This window comes from Equus quagga, chromosome 13 (genome assembly GCF_021613505.1).
Source record: "Equus quagga isolate Etosha38 chromosome 13, UCLA_HA_Equagga_1.0, whole genome shotgun sequence".
Lineage (NCBI taxonomy): Eukaryota > Metazoa > Chordata > Mammalia > Perissodactyla > Equidae > Equus > Equus quagga.
The window spans coordinates 53,072,329-53,088,902 of NC_060279.1; the positions used below are offsets into that span (position 1 = coordinate 53,072,329).

The following is a 16,574-nucleotide window of genomic DNA, read 5'->3' on the forward strand; positions in this document are numbered from 1 at the left end:
AAGACTATGGAATTGGCATACAGAAGACATACAGGTCAATTGAATAGAATTATGAGTCCAGAAATAAAGCCATGTGTCTGTGATTAACTGATTTTCAACAAGAGTGCCAAGAGCATTCAATGGGAAAGAGTAGTCTTTTCAACAAATGATGCTGAGACAACTGGATATCTACATGCAAAAGAATAAAATTGGACACCTACCTCATGCCATACACAAAAATCAACTCCAGATGGATTACAGACCTAAATCTAAGAGCTAAAACTTTAAAACTTTTAGGAGAAAACGCAAGTGTAAATCTTCCTGACCTTAGGTTAGGCAGAGCCTTCTTAGATATGAAACCAAAAGAATCAAAAATAGATAAGTTGAACTTCATCAAAATTAAAAAGCTATATACCTAATAAGGGATTTATCTAGAATATGTAAAAAGCTCTTAGAACTCAATAATAAAAAGACAACCCAATTTTTAAATGAGCAAAAGATCTGAATAGACATTTCTCCAAAGGAGATACATAAATGTCCAATAAGCACATGAAAGGATGGCCTAAACCACTGGCCGTCAGTGAAATGTGAATGAAAACCACAGCGAGATACTCCTTCACGTTCACTAGGATAGCCGTAATCAAAAAGACAGATAACAAGTGGTGGTGAGGATGTGGAAAAAAATTGAAACCCTCATATACTGGTGGTAGGAATGTAAAGTGGTACGGCCGCTTTGGTAAACAGTCTAGCAGTTCCTCACAAGGTGAAGTATGGAGTTACCATGTGACTCAGCAGTTCCACTCCCACGTGGATACCCAAGAGAAATGAAAACAGTTGTCCACACAGAAACTTGTACATGAGTCTTCACAGCAGCATTATTGATAGTCACCAAAAAGTGATTATGTCTGAAAACTGATGAATTGATAAATAAAATGTGGCGTATCTGTGTAATGGAATAGTATTTGGCAATAAAAAAGAGTAAACTACTAATACATGCTCCAACATGGATGAACCTTGAAAACATTATGCTGAGTGAAAGAAGCTAGTTAAGAAAGGCTACATGTTGTATAGTTTCATTATGTGCAGTGTCCAGAAAGGCAAATCTATAGAAACAGAAAGTAGATTATTGGTTGCCTAGGGAGTTAGTAGGTTAGGTTAGAGCGACTGCTGATGGATAGGAAGGGCGTTTCTTTTTGGGGTGATAAAAATGTTCTAAAATCAGTTGTAGTGATAATTGTACAACTCTAAATAGAAACTACTGAATTATACACTTTAAATGTGTATAATTGTAGTACATGAATTATATCCTCGGTAAAGCTGTTTTAAAAGAGCAGGTGACACAAATGTATATACCTATCTGATAATAAAAAAAAGAAGAAATGAGTTTTAAAAGTAGCTGGGAGGCCAGCCCCATGGAAGGAGTGGTTAAAGTTCTGCATGCTCCGCTTTAGCGGCTTAGGTTTGTGGGTTTGGATCCTGGGCATGGGCCTACTTCACTCATCAGCGATGCTGTGGAGGCATCCTATATACAAAAAATAGAAGAGGATTGGCACAGACGTTAGCTCAGGGCTAATCTTCCTCAAGCAAAAAAAGAGGAGGATTGGCAACGGATGTTAGCTCAGGGGTAATCTTCCTCATCAAAAAAATAAATAAATAAAAGTACCTAGGATTTGCTTTAATCAGGTATGATAAGACACATGGACCTGGAAATGACTGTCACAGTTCTCTAGAAACAACAGTCAGGACATGCCATGGGGGGCCACATGGGGAAGCACTGGGGTCAGTCAGGAGGCAGAGGGAGAAGGGGAAAGTGGGCATAAGCCTTTATTGTGGTTTCTGCAGGAAGACAAGGCAAGGCAGGGTGGCAGGCTTGGGACTGGCTAGTTAGCAATAACCTCAGCGGGTTCTGGGGGTACCGGTCCTGGCTCTAGGTGTCTGGTACCTAGCCCTGGGATGATCAGGGCAGGAGACAGTGGCCCAGTAAAGGAGGTGGTTGGGTTATGGGCTCTGGATTGATTGGTTTGCCTGTGAAATAGGCACTTGCAGGCGTCTAGGAATTAGCTGACCCAGGGAGGGGCAAGTGTCAGCAAGGTCCCAGATGTCAAAGCATCAAATACAGAAAATAAAAAGGTACAATTAATATGAAAGATAAATAACCAAAAGGTTGCCTGTAGGAAAAGGGAGGGAATAGGGTGTAGAAGACAGAGACTTTTTTTATAGATTTGACTTTGGAATTGTGGAAATACTTTATATAATTATAAAATAAAATTAAATTTATAAAAGGGAAAATAAATACTTATCCAGTTGGTCACATAACCACACAGAGAGGAATAGTTCCAAGTAATGTGTTAATCTGTCTTCAGTAATCATATTGTTGATGCAGCAGTTGTTAACTCCTGTTTTGAGACTGTTGTGTGTATAGTGTAGGATAAAGCAAGTAAGTAGTTTTGGTGGTGATGCTGAGAAGTAGGACTTTCAGTGTGGGAGGAAGGACACACAGATAGAAAATCTATGAGGTTAACCCAAAATCTTGTGTTTTTAACTTTGAATTGGAAGGATCAGTATGAATTCATGATAATTTATCTAAGGGAAACTGAAACAAAAGTAACAACTCCATTTCTAGTTCTGCCTTTTGAAAAGGCCTAGAAACAATTAACAGTGAGCAATCTTAGGGCCCAGATAGTGGTCCCTAAAATCCATTTCTTAATAAAAGGAACTTGGCCTCTTTGGAGAGTTGGCTGATTCTAGGACTCGGGCAGTTCTGTATAAAATAAATAGGAAACATCTGTCATACCAGATAGCAAGGAAGTTATGAAGGTCTGCTTGAGTCATGTCGGAAGAACTCAGAAACCGACTTCAAAAGGCTTCTACTGGCCAAAGATGAGATGCTTTGAGCATCATAAAGATAATAACTGCACTGGATTGAAATACATCAAATATGTTTAAATTCATGAGTTCGTAATGATAATAAAACAAAACTCATCAGTCATCTTGGGAGGATTCTAGAGAATGACTCATTATTCAGTTATCACATAGTTGATGAAGAGTGTGTCTCTGAAAGGAAATATTCCAGCTAATAAAGATAGAATACCACCATTTTGCAACCTCTAAGGAATTAATGAATCCAAGCAATGATCATCAATGTCTGCAAACATTCCAAAAAGAGAACATCAGACATTCCATACCTCTTGGTGTAAATCTGAAGTTATATAACCAAAAAAATAATGCTACCTGAATCTGATCAGACCTTTAGTGCTTACATTCAATTTGCAGGAAGTTGGACAGAAGCAGCTAGAGGAACGTGTGGAATGACGTCATGGAGATGCAATCAGTAAACCTGTTACGTGGGAAACTGCATCCTTGCTACTTTGAGGGTAGTCCATGGATCAACAACATAAGCATCACCTATGAGCTTTTTAGAAGTGGAGGATCTCAGGCTCCATCCCAGACCTACGCAATCGAAGTCTGCATTTTAACAAGCTTCCCAGGTCATTCACATGTACATTTCAAGTTTGAGTAGCACTGCTTTACAGGACAAATAATCCAGAGCCTCTAACAAAGAAATTATAAGAAGAAGAAAGAGATGGAGGCAATTTGTAGATTAAGAGAGATTTAGGAGGCATAGTAAGCATTCACAAGTAGAGACCTTATTTGTATGCCATTCAAACAAACACAAATTTTAAAATTATGAAATAACTGGGGAGATAATCTTGGATCTACTTTGAAGTAATCGGGGTGGTGGAGAGAGGAAAGTAGGTAGGGATGTAGATGAAACAGGGTTTGGCTATGACACGCAAGTTGTTGAAGCTGGGTAATGGGTACAAGGAGGTTTACTATTTTAATTTTGTATTAAATTTTTTTCACTCTAATAACAAAAAGGGGGACTTACTAAGATGGCTGTAATAAAAACAGTAATAAGTATTGGCGAGGGTGTGGAAAAGATTGGAACCACGTGCATTGCTTGTGGGTATGGAAAATGGTGTCGCTGCTTTGGAAAACAGTCTGGCAGTTCTTCAAAAGGTTAAACAGAGAGTTGCCATACGATCTAGCTACTCCACTCTTAGGTGTATACCCAAGAGAGAGGAAAACATATGTTCACACAGAAACTTGTACATGATGCTCATGGCAGCGTTTTTCATAATAGCCAAAAAGTGGAAACAACCCAAATGTCCAACAACTGATGGATGGATACATTCATAAATATAAAATGTGGCATATCCATATAATGGAATACTATTCAATAATAAAAAGCAATGAAGTACTGATACATGCTACAACATGGATGAACCTTGAAAACATTTTGCTAAGTGAAAGAACCTAACACAGAAGACTACAGCTTATATTATTTATTTGTATGAAATGTCCAGAATAGGGAAACGTATAGAGATGGAAGTTAGATCAGTGGTTGCCAGGGGCTGAGGGGGGATTTGGAGGGACATGGGGAGTGACTGCTGATGGGTAGGGGGTTTATTTTGGGGTGTGATAAAAGTTCTAAAATTGATTGTGGTGATGGTTGTACAACTCTGTGAGTATACTGAAACCCACTGAATTGTGCTCTTTAAATGGGTGAATTGTATGGTATGTGAATAACATGTCAGTAACGCTGTTATTAAAAAAGGAAGGTGGCTGTTAGACTGATACCCGTGCTCCAGGCTTCACCCAACATCAGTCAGGATCATTGTGAGGAAATTTGCCTAGGTGATTCTAATGTGCAACCAGGGGTGGGAACCACTGTATTAGAAAGTTAGCTATTGAGGATTGTAAGAAAAAAGAGGCAGGATTATCTATTTGACATGGTAGCCTGGAGGGGAAGCCTCAGGGATGGCATCATAGTTGACCTGTCTACATGGAGGAGACAAAAATCTACAGTGAGCAGCCCTCTGGGCGCACATCATCTATTTCTGTAGTACTTAGTAGAATGGAAATAAAGAAGCAACAATCTGAACAATTAATCTAATTCTCCTAAGTTTCTTTCTTCCAGAGAGTGTTCTAGATATTAGTGAGAATCTGTGGTTTTTTTTCTTTTTACTCTTCCATTGTTACGTTGCCCCAGATGAGTAGAAATAAAGCCAGCTGTGTTATTCCTGCCTGTCTTCAAAAGCATTAATTAGTCAGGTGACAGCCTCCTGGATTATTGAACTAGGCAGCAGAGAGGGATCTTGCAGAGGTACTGCATGTGGTACTTGGCTTTTGAGGAGAACTGGCCTTGGATTCTGGTTTGACTGCCTTTCGCAAATCATTGATTGCCCTGGACTATTAGATTCCTCAACTAATGAGTAAAGTTTAGACTAGATTGCTCCTGAAACTTCTAAAATTTTGTGGTTCACTATATCTGTCTTTATCGATGCTGTAACTATAGGGTGGTTAGTAGTTTGTGTTCTGGAGCTTGATGACCTGACTCCGCCATTTCATGGCTCTGTGACTTTGGATAAATTGGTTAACCTCTTCGCGCCTTGGTTCCTCATCTATGAAATGGGGATTGAGACTAGCATCTACCTCATGATTTTCTTTACTATGAAATGTTTGGAGCAGTCTAGCCTGTCATTTTATTGATACACTATCATTTTATTCTGGATAAATTCCTTACTCTAATTCAGGCTTGATCAGAATTTTCTCTCTTACTACCAAATGCAATGTTGTATCTGTTATTCTGGGTGATAAATCTTTATGGAAACGTATAAAACAACTAGATAGAAGTGTCTGGGCAGTATATAGGAAGTTAGGAATAAAAAATACTCTTTAGTATTTTATGAAGCGTACTAGATGTCCTAACCCTACTTTTTTCTCCCTGCTCTGTATCCTCATAGGTCAGTTCTCCTCGGGTCTCGAGGACTTGACATCTCCCACATTTCCCAGCGATTGGAGAGTCTGAGTGCAGCCACCACCTTTGAGCCTCTTGAGCCTGTGAAGGACACGGACATTCAGGTAAGGGCTGCCAGGTGCCAGGACCGGTGCAGGTTGATCCTTGAGCATGCAACCCAGGCTGAAGGCCCTGGCCTTTGTTGACCAGCTGCTTTAGGAATTCCAGATTTCTTTGTTAATTCTCTTTTTCCTCAGATATTAAGAGATTGGGAGAGACACAGCTTTGGAGGTATAGTGGGTATATATGTTGGGTTATTTTCAGAATGCTCTGTGAGGCTGAATTTAAGAAAGCAATTCCAACCTGCAGTTTTTAGATAATTGTAATTACGAGAACAGATTTCTCTTCCTTCCTTGGGCTTAATCCAAAGCACAGAGACATTAGTTGTACGTTTCTCTTGCTTTCTTTGCTAGATCTCAAATAATTTTACTGTTCATCTTCCGCATTTCTTTTCTACGTCTTACTTGTATTGGTTGGCAAAGAGCTGGGGAAAACTTGGAGTACTATTTACTGGGACCTACTCGTTGATCTCTAGGAAGTATTTGGCTGCGTTAGTGGCACCAGGAAATGGTGTAATAGAGCACTCCAGTCTCATGTTACCTAACATGCCACCGGGCACCATTGAATGTTATTTTATCTAGTCAGAAACTGATTTTGTATGTGTGTGTGTGCGCGCGTGTGCACTCAGAATTGTTAAGGAAAAGCTTGTGATCCATTTAGTTTTGAGGAATTGGAACACTGTGTTGGTGTTAGATTGAAGGGACAGTGGGTACCATTTTTATCATTAGTTTACCTTTGAAAGGAAAGGATGCAGGTCCTACAAAGGCAAATGCTAGTACAAACGGGTACTAATTGTGTTATTATTTGGGCTCAGTTCGAATTAATACTCTCTGCCCCACCACCCTTTCCAAGAACTGTTTTAATCCATCTAATGGCCACAGTCCTACTGGATTAATTCCAGTGCAGAAACCTAAAATCCCCTAGACTTTGAGTTGAGAGTTGAACAACTATAAACATTTACTGTTTTTCCTGTTGTTGATATGTTCCCAGATTATGGAAATCCCTTTTTTTCCAGTTTTATGTACTAAATCATAGTTTCCTGTCACCTTATAGATACTTTCTCATTTCCATGTAATCTTAAAATGGCATATATACTTAACTTTTTTTTCCTTTTTCTAGTTTTAGCTGTCCCCTTCTGCCCTTCTATTTCAACTGCTTGATGCTCTATAAACAAATACTTGTAACAGGCCTGTGGTGGGTGAATGAGATAGAGCTCAAATAATTTGAATAATCACCGTATATTTTGAGGAGTATCCCTAATAGTGTGGAATGAAATGGCACTTTCTGAAAGGTGGTTGTTTGCTTATTTGTTTGAGTGTTTTTAATGTTTAAAATACCAAAGAAGCTGTTCATTTAAAAAACTAATTGCTTTTTAAATTTTCTGTGGCATATTTGTAATACGTGTTGGGATACTCAGGAACATTTAATGACGTACTTCATGAACTCCCACTGATGTGGTCCTCCATTTTTTGCCTTGAGAAACTAATGAAAGGTTTATAAATGTATTGAGTCGTAACGGTCATTTATTGTAACCTTTTGCTTAATGCATGAACACTCACCATCAACATCCCCATTAGATGGTTTCCGAGCAATGCACGCTTGGTGAAAGAGTTTCTTAATTTGGAATGAGCGTGGCTAAGAGTTTGGGTCCTGCACCACAGGGAAATCTTTGAACTTGGAGAGGAAGGATGCTTCTATTTCAGAATTTTACTGCTCAGTTGAGTTTTTCCAGAATAGCTTCAAAAGTGCAAAATGGTGAGTCTAAGATAACTTTTGATTGATTGGGAATTGATCATCTAGATCTGAAGCAAAGATTTAAGCCTTACTAGTTTCAAAATAAGTCCTCTATTGACTTCATCTTCTTGCCAGTGAAGACTTAAAGGAGAAAATTTAATTTTTAAAAGGCTGAGGCTTTGGCTTGATCTGAGGTGGTTCTAGTTATTGATAAGGGTTGGAAGTTTTAACTTGTGTTGTGTGGCTCAGCTGGCCTGTGCTGAAACGTCCTGTGCGCGCAGTATTATCCTGTCCTTGCCTGACTTCTTGTTCGGTACTCAGATGTGGGAGCCAAGCCAGCTTTCACCCTGAGCATGGGGTGGTCCTCCTTTTAATTCTTCTCACAATGTGTTGGTTATCCAAGAAGAGTTAACGTGAACACTTTCAGTTTTTTCTTTTTAGAAAAGCCAGATATACTTTTTGATGGACAGTTTTTTCTCATTTAACAGCTTTATTGAGATATAATTCACATACCATAAATCTGATGGATTTTTGTATATGAACTTTTGTTTTCCCACTAGTGTGGGTTTTGAGATGAGAATGCACCCTAATCCCATGTGCTGAGTGTCAGTGAATTTATTATGTCAATTTATAAATTCGTTAAAGGAAATGCTGACAGATCCTCTGACAGATGCTGTCCAAGACTTTGTATCCTCCATTGTTTGCGTTACTTGTAAGGTTGGAAAGGCATCTTCCCATGTATAGTTATATATAGAGATACAGGTATAGTCCTTTTGTGTTTGGTAAACGTTGATTGTATTTCTTTCTGTTTCTAATGGAGCTTGAAGTTAATATGAGTTTTTTGTTCTTACTGTTTTGTTGTTTGTCATAATCAGTGATGTTGGCATGCGTTGAGAATGCATTTTTAAAAGATTGCTGTGGCTAGCAAAGGTAACATATTTTACCACTTAAATGTCTGTATGGCTGAGGCTAGTAGAATTTTTGAAATGTTTATTGATTTTGTTTTTGGAAATGCTCATAAAGAAGGCCTACACGTTTGTGTAGTAGAGGTCAAGAGCAATAATTATTAACAGGACGTGGTGCTAAAATGACTGCTGCTCTATTCTAAGTGACTTCATGGTGCTTGTGAGTACAAGTCCTCTTGTAGAGATCCACTTGCTCACTTCTGTCTTTGGGAAAAAAATATTGAGGGCAGATTGCGCATCTTGACTGTGATCTGAACAGGCCTAACGTACCACGGATGATGTGTATTATATAGCAATAAAGTACAGATTTACACAGTTCACTTACATTTTGGGCTTTTTCACTGGATTACATGTATATTTCAGTAAGGCTGTGCAAAAATAGCCTGAGTTGGCCCTAAAAATGGGAGCTGCATTTTCTCAGCATTAGGCTATAATACTTTCAAATGGCATTAGACCAAAATATAGTAATATTATTGCTAAACTTATTATGTTAGATTTGTAGGACTGCCACAACAAATTACCATAAACTTAGTGGCCTAAAACGTTAGAAATTTATTCCCTCCACAGTTCTGGAAGCCAGAACTTTGAAATCAAGGTGTTGGCAGCACCATGCTCCCTCCAAAGGCTCTGGGAGAGAATCTTTCCTCTTCCAGCTTCTTGAGGCTCCTGGCGTACCTTGGGTTGTGGCAGCCTAACTCTAGTCTCTGTCTCCATCTTCACAGGTTTTTCCTTGTTAGTTGTTGGATATAAGGCCCACCTTAAATCCAGGATTATTTCATCTTGAGAGCCTTAACTTAATTATATTTACAAAGACCTTATTTCCAAATAAGGTCACATTCATAGGTACTAGGAGTTAGGATGCAGACATATCTTTTTGTGGGGGACACACTTCCACCCACCACACTTACAGTGCCAGAAAATTTAAAACTGCAAATTAGTAAAACATCTTCAAAGTTAACCCTGTATCACAGCTGTCTGTAATATTGGGATAACGCATCTATTGGTAATTGTTCCAGTGACTGCAAACCTCAACCAGGTATCTGCTCTCATCCTCAGCATTCTCTTTCAGGCCTTTGGGAAGTGAGGCTGACTACCCATGTCTGATTCCAGAGTTCCCTAGTAGTTACTCTCTCCAAATAGGTTAGTGCCTTATGTGTTTGAGAGATTTCTGTAGGGATGTTTTTCAATTAGAGACAGTCTGCTTTTTAAAGTACTAAATACCTAGTTTTTAGGGTCTATATAGGTAGGATTAAATTGTGATACTTCTCTGAGGCAGGAGGAGCTACCTTGTATATATGTATTTCTACTTCAGCCAACCAGGTTGCCTAACCCTTTCCTTTTTCGTACTTTAGGCTTTTGTTTACTACCTTCCTTTAGCTTGGAGTAGCACCTCTGAAATGTCCAGGTCCTATCAGTCTGACGCTCTGAGGCTTTCCTTAACGCCATCTCTTTCATAGTCTTCTCAGATCTTTCTACCCATGGCCTCCAAATAGAGTATGTTGGCTTTACTGCTTAGGGGAAAACAAAGCTTTCTGAATTTTCTCCCACATTACTTTAAACAGAATATTTATGTTGTTTAGATTATGTTGTTGGAATTGACTTAGCAGCTGGTTCAAATCTTAGATAAGTGAAAATTCAGCCCCTTCTACAAAAAAAGGGGGAAAAAAAAGACACTATACTTGAAGGTCTTTGTAATCTGCCTAAATTTCCAGATAGAAATCTGTCCTTTATGAGCAAAGAGAAAAAGAAGTCTGAAATAGGATAAAATAAGTATAAGAAAATTAGAATCAGAGAAACTGATCTATCACAATATAAGACTAATGGTGCAATAATAATTGACTCGTTAAAAATTTCTTTTGCTTGCCACACTGTATCTGTAATAAAATATTCATTATTTCCTTCCTTTTTCTGTCCTTTGCCTTGGAAATGTAGAGTATGCTGAAACCATTCTCAGCTTATCTTTTACATAATCAGAAGAGACTAAATGGCTTAAGTATAAAAACGCATCACTGGTGTGTAACCCCTTATCACCTAAATTGTTATTTTCGTGGTTTATCTTTTAATTTTGTATCTTCAGAATTAAGATATGGCTGCTTAAATGCTGCTATATATAACAGCTAAGAGGAGAAGTAGTTGTGTTGCTTGCTAATTGTGTGTTTATAGTACTGGCAAGTTGTTGGGGGGAAATTGGTTCCAGAAATCCCGTGACATTTGTTGGAAAGAGGGTCAGACTTGCCTAGAATGATTAGTGTGCTAATAGTAGCTCTTCAGGAATATTACTGGCACAATATTAATATTCAGGAAAAAATGCAGTAAGCTTTCCCTAGCACGAACCAGTTGAAGGAAAGTTCGGTCTGAATGGGTGAACAATATCTTAATTCTGGAATTATTTTTTGAAGAAATGTAGTTGTCGTTTTTAACTGTTTCTAGAAATTGAAACTACTAATCATGTGTACCAAGGAGAGGTCATACCAGAGTTGCTTTAGTAAATTTAAGGAAGAGACAAGGTTCATTCATAAGAGTTGCATCTATTTGCATACTGTTATTTGTATAACAATCCAAGAAATGGTTTAAGCAGGCAAAACATGCCTATCTTCCATTTTGTTTCTGCTCTTAATATGCTTGAGCAGGCTTTTCTGCACATAATGGTGATGTAGCCCAAATTGGATGATTAGACATTTTGAATTGATGGACTCTGAAGGAATAAGACTGTGTTATTTAAATATTTTCGCATAATATAAAAATATAAGAGACTATTGCCTGGAATCTGAGTGAAGATTTTTAGTTAAGCATTTGTGATTATTGACCTTCTTTGTTATATTCTTCCTGCCCCTAAGAGAGTCAATGGGAAGTTCATGGTAACCTTTCTTTTGAGTTTTAGAGGACTTTAATGGATATTTGAATCTTGCCCTTGCCCAGCTCATAACAGCTGCCTATTCTGGACTTAAAACAACCAATAGTTAAGACTTTTGGGTACACTAGCAAATGAACCCAATTCTCTCTGGATCCAAAGCCTGTTAGTTAGAGGGAAACCCTTTCCTGTAACTTCAGGTACATTTTAGGCCAAAATTCAGCTGTAGTGGCTGAACTGCATTTGGAAAAGACACACATCCCCTGTGCCGTGTATTGTTGTTCAGGGCGGTGGTCGTGCCAGGCTTTGTCTCTTGTGTGGACACTGATGTGTTCATTCACCTCCACTTAATAAACATATTTGCTGTTCCTTGTCATTAAACCCTGACCCAGTGTAAATCTCAGAGCGGGTAAAAACCAGTAAATATGTAAAAAAAAATAAAATAAAAAAGTGTCTTCACAGAGGAGGTTAATGTGCCATCCTGTTTTATGTTTCTAATTAGGTAGTCTAATGCTGATTGCTATGTAAGTACTGAAATGATTTAATTTTTCTGCCTATTTGTGATAAGGGAGAAGGAAGGTAGGCATTGTGATCTTGTGGCAAAATATGCAGTTCCATTAAAGTATCCTGTGAATGGAAGTAAAAATGATGACTTTGGACTAAAAATGGCTGTTAAAGGCATCGTCTGTGGAAAATGTGAAAAACTGCTTTTATGTGAGCCAAGGATGTAAGATTTCAGCCTTTTTACGTATCCATTCACACTTATTCCTGAATGTAAGCTTTCAGAACAAGCAGGTAAATAGATGCCGAATGCATTCTGAGCAGGCAGGAAATGACAGGCTTTTTTGTCTTCTCAGAGGTTTCTTATATCCTGTAGTGAGCAAGGGAATATCAATTACCAACTTAAAGAATAAGTTGGAATGGTTTTGGAAGAAGCCCATGGCTACAATATTTACCCAGCAATGTAGTAGAGCACTTCAGATATTGGCCAGGCCCTGGCTACAATATTTATCCAGCAATGCAGTAGAGCACTTCAGGTATTTACCCAGCAATGCAGTAGAGCACTTCAGGTATTTACCCAGCAATGCAGTAGAGCACTTCAGGTATTGGCCAGGCCCTGGTGCTTTGCTCTGGAGTTGAGTCACCCCACCAGGAGCTGTCTCTTAATCTGCCGGTGTCTGTGACGCCTCAGCGCTCTGGAGATGGGGAACATACACTGTCATCTTCAGGCTGGTTTCTTTAACTCGCTTGGTTTCGGGAACCAGAAATGGGCACGTCTTTTTATCTGCTGAACTAGTTGATACTGAAGTGGATGTGATTTAAATGGGGATTAAAACCTCCTCGAAGAGTGAATGCATTCCTGTAGACCAGTTTGTCATTCTCGGATGGCAGCCCTTGACCCTGGACGCCACTTTGATCTGCTTGCCACAGCACCTTGTGATCTCCCCTATTTCTGTTTTGGAATGTTCGATCCAAAACTTCCCAGGCCTGCAGCCTGATGTGGCTCCTTGCATTAGTGGTGGTTGCAGAGTGTGGCTCCTGACAAAACTTTGAGGTCCAGGTCCCCGCTGTCTCCACTAAGAATCCATATCCTCTGAAAGAACTGAGAGAGGGGCTCATACAGGGAAGACTCTTGGTTTTTCTTCTTTTTGTTTGTTTGGTGGGGACCAGGACAAGAAGCTGGGAGGTAGGATGGGCGACGACATCCTCTGCTGAGAAGACCTGCATGTAGACTTTATTTTGCTGCAAAGCTGTCATAAACAGTGTGTGTTGCTTTATTTTTAAGTATTTTCCTGTTTGACACATGCTTGGCTTCCATCTTGCACTTCACTTATGGAGGGTGAGTGCCCCAAGCTCAGGTTGCCGGCAGCCGAGCTGAGGCTAAAGCCCCTGATTCTGACAGTCCCTGGTCTGCAACACTACCGTCAGCAGCAGTGCGTTCACCACTTTAATTATCCTGGAGGACAGAAGGGCGAGTCCTCGCTCCTCACCGTGGAGTGGCTGAGGGGCTGAGATGCCATCAGCAGAATCCTGCCTGTGCTTTTCAGAAAACCGCAGCACTTGAAGTGGGGCAGCAGAATCTGCTGAGCAGGGCACCGTGTGACACAGCTTCCACGAAACTGTACAGAGAGAACCCTTGTCTCATAAAATGTATTTACCACTAGGACTGGGCTACTTGTTTAATTTATAAAACAAAGGAGAGGATTGGGTCAGCAGAACGTAGGTGGCAGTGTGGGTTTACTGGCTGATTTTTATTATTACTACCTGATTTGGTTTATTTCTTTGGCATGAGCAAAAGCATGTAGGTGGGGGAGAGTTTCCTCCACTTCTCCCTTTTCTTTAAAAAAAAGATTGGCTATTTTAAAATGCTGTCACTATCTTAGGGATAGGTAGAAACAGCCATGAAAGGTTATAACATGCTTGATTTGCTCAAGGTACCAAAAAATGCACTGGTGTGATGTTATCTGGGAGTACCTTCTCCTCTCTTATTAGGTTCTCTTATCCACAGTGCATATCAGTCTGTCTCAGCAGGACCAGTCGCTAAATGAGCAGGGCCTGGTGGATCCTTGAAGGTTTACAGGAATTCACAGGAGCACTTGCTTCTCTGACGAGGTCCCAAACTGCCCCAGATGTCTTCGTGTTGGAGGAGTATGGTGGTGGGTGTTGTTCATTCAAAAGGTCCTCACTGAATCACTGCTTCCCAAGCAAGTTTTTTTTTTTTCAGATTTGTGTCAGACTGAGAGATACTTTTATAAAATACAGTAAAAGTGAATTACTAGAAAAAAATGAAATAAAAGACATGCAAAATACAAGCCCTAGTTTTTAAAGTTAAATTCAATAGATATAAAATTACTCTGTCAGGTTGCTACAAAAGTTTCTACGTGCTTGTTCTCGGCTTCTGTAATTATTTGCTGCAGACTCGTACTGCTTCAACTCTACTTTGAGTAGTGCTAGTTTAAATAATTATGTTTTCTTCCTCCCTCCCTCGCCTCTTCCCTCTCTTCCCTGTGTCCCTTCCTTTCTTTTGTTTAGTTTAAGTATTCTCTACTGGTGCAGTGAAACAGGCACCGAAGACAGGTTTGAATTCCTGTCTTCTGTTTTCCCCCAGCTGAGGTGAGGAGGCAGAGCTAAGGTTTACTGAGCCTTTGCTGTGTCTGGACACTGTACTGAGCACTTACTTTCTGGGTTTCCTCATTCAGTCCTTCCAGTAACCCTCTGAGGCGGATACTTTTGTTAACCCCATTTCACTGATGACAAACCTAAGGCCTGCAGGGCCGAGGTATGACAGACTTGGACTCCCTTCTGTTGGTTCGAGTTCAGTACTGTGCCCTTAGCTCCCTAGGTTTTACATTTTATTTGTAGACTGAGACTTTTAGTAAAGGAGTGAATTTCAGGATATATTTGAAGGAGGAAGGAAGTAGAAGTATGAAATAAAAGTAGAATTGATTGCTTATTTAGAGTAAAATAAAGAGTAGAAAGCCCGTAGTGAATGGATGTGGTGGGCATTGCTCTTATTTACATCAGCTTAGTAGTAAAACGACGTTGATTGAGGGAGAAGCTGGAACATGCATTCTAAACCGTGATACAAACCCCTGCTGGTTTTGGGGGGAGATGAGCTTTGCAGGAAGGCCAAAGCTGCTTCATCCATTTATCTCCAGGTGCTTGCTTTTTTGCCGTAGTTTTCTGCTTGCTGAGCTGTCAGTTTAATTTACTGTCTAAAACTCAGCCTGTTATTTCTCAGGTTTGCTGCCCTACAGGTACACTGTAAAGGATTTCTGTGAAATCCTGGAGCAGCTTTTAGTTTTGAAATGCCAAGGCTTTGTGTTTGTGAAAATAGGTTGTGTTCAGCTTCTTGCTTGATCATCTTTGTTTTGTTTTGCTTCTGAAGCTGAGCTTGAGTTAGAAGGATGATGCTAGAAGCAATTTGAAGGGCACATCAAATTTTTACCGTAATCCTGAACTATTGATTGTTGACTTATTTGTAGGTTTAATGCAGACCCATTTCCTTACTTAGCGTCTGACTGGCCATTAAGCCCTGGCAGTGTGCCGGAATGTTGAAATCTTGCATCTTATAATATGATTTGGCTGTCTAAGGGTATTATGTGTGTTTGGTTTTTAAAGACACAGACAGAGCCCTCAACTTTGTGTCTGCTCCAGAATACAGGAAGGAATTTTTCTACAACAAAAGTATTCATTTCTAGGTTACAGCATAAAAAGTAAGGCATTGACATACAGCTGAATGTTAACACCTGAACTCATGCAGACTCATGCCTTTTGGACTAACTGGCTCTTATAAATAAATGCAAACTAACATAACGGAATCTTGAAGAGAAGACCAAGGAGGGAACTGAAAAGGCGTGGTAGTGTTCCAGAATAGGTCACAGTTAAGCAGTCCTGTGTAAGTGGCTCTCAGCGTGTGCCTGGTGCCACTCTCCTAGCATGAAGTTGAAATTAGGATCTAGCTGAGGGGCTGGTACAGTGTCCTGCTTCCTGAGGGAGCTGGGCTCAGAGTGGTTGGAGGAGAAGTAATCATTGTCTGCAAAAGACTTTTACCCTCCTCTTTCACAACCTGGACACCTCTTGACTAGAATAGACGGTGAGCCCTCACCTCTTGAGTGAGGGCTGAGGGAGTTAGATGACAAGGAGAACTTAAATTTAGGATTTTGAGAGTGTGAATGAGAACTGAATGGCTTTAGGAGGGACAATTCACTTTCCCCCCAGTTACAAAAGTAAGACACGCTTATTAATTCAGAGAACTTGGAAAATGGCTCCATAGTGCACTTTCTTGACTGGTATATTGCCCCTTGAAGTTGTCAGAACAGTCACCATTTGGGAATGTTGAATTGTTTGGACCAGGTACTTGAGACTATAGAACATCTGTTTGAAATGACAAGGAAACTTGATTTATTTTAACAGAGAGATGAGGAATTAGTCCATGAAACATGTGTTTGAGATGGACCATAAAAATGGCCCTCATAATTGAGAACTGGCCAGTTCTTATAAAATGACACACAGTCTTTTTCTTTATTCTGTAATGGAAAAGCTTCCTAATGTGTGAAAAGGGATCTGAGACAGGCAGATTTCATGAGCAACCATTACGCATTTCACTATCTCCCTCAAACCA

General features: G+C 39.7%; 1 protein-coding gene across 2 annotated transcripts in view; it reads left to right on the forward strand.

Annotated features, from left to right (window-relative positions):
• The window catches only part of NUP93 (nucleoporin 93), a 102,101-nt gene that overhangs the window by 21,387 nt on the left and 64,140 nt on the right, over positions 1–16,574 (forward strand). For both annotated transcript variants that reach the window (XM_046682800.1, XM_046682801.1), the window contains exon 3: positions 5,787–5,904. In XM_046682800.1, coding sequence (XP_046538756.1) covers positions 5,787–5,904 — 118 coding nt within the window. The remainder of the gene's footprint in view (positions 1–5,786; positions 5,905–16,574) is intronic.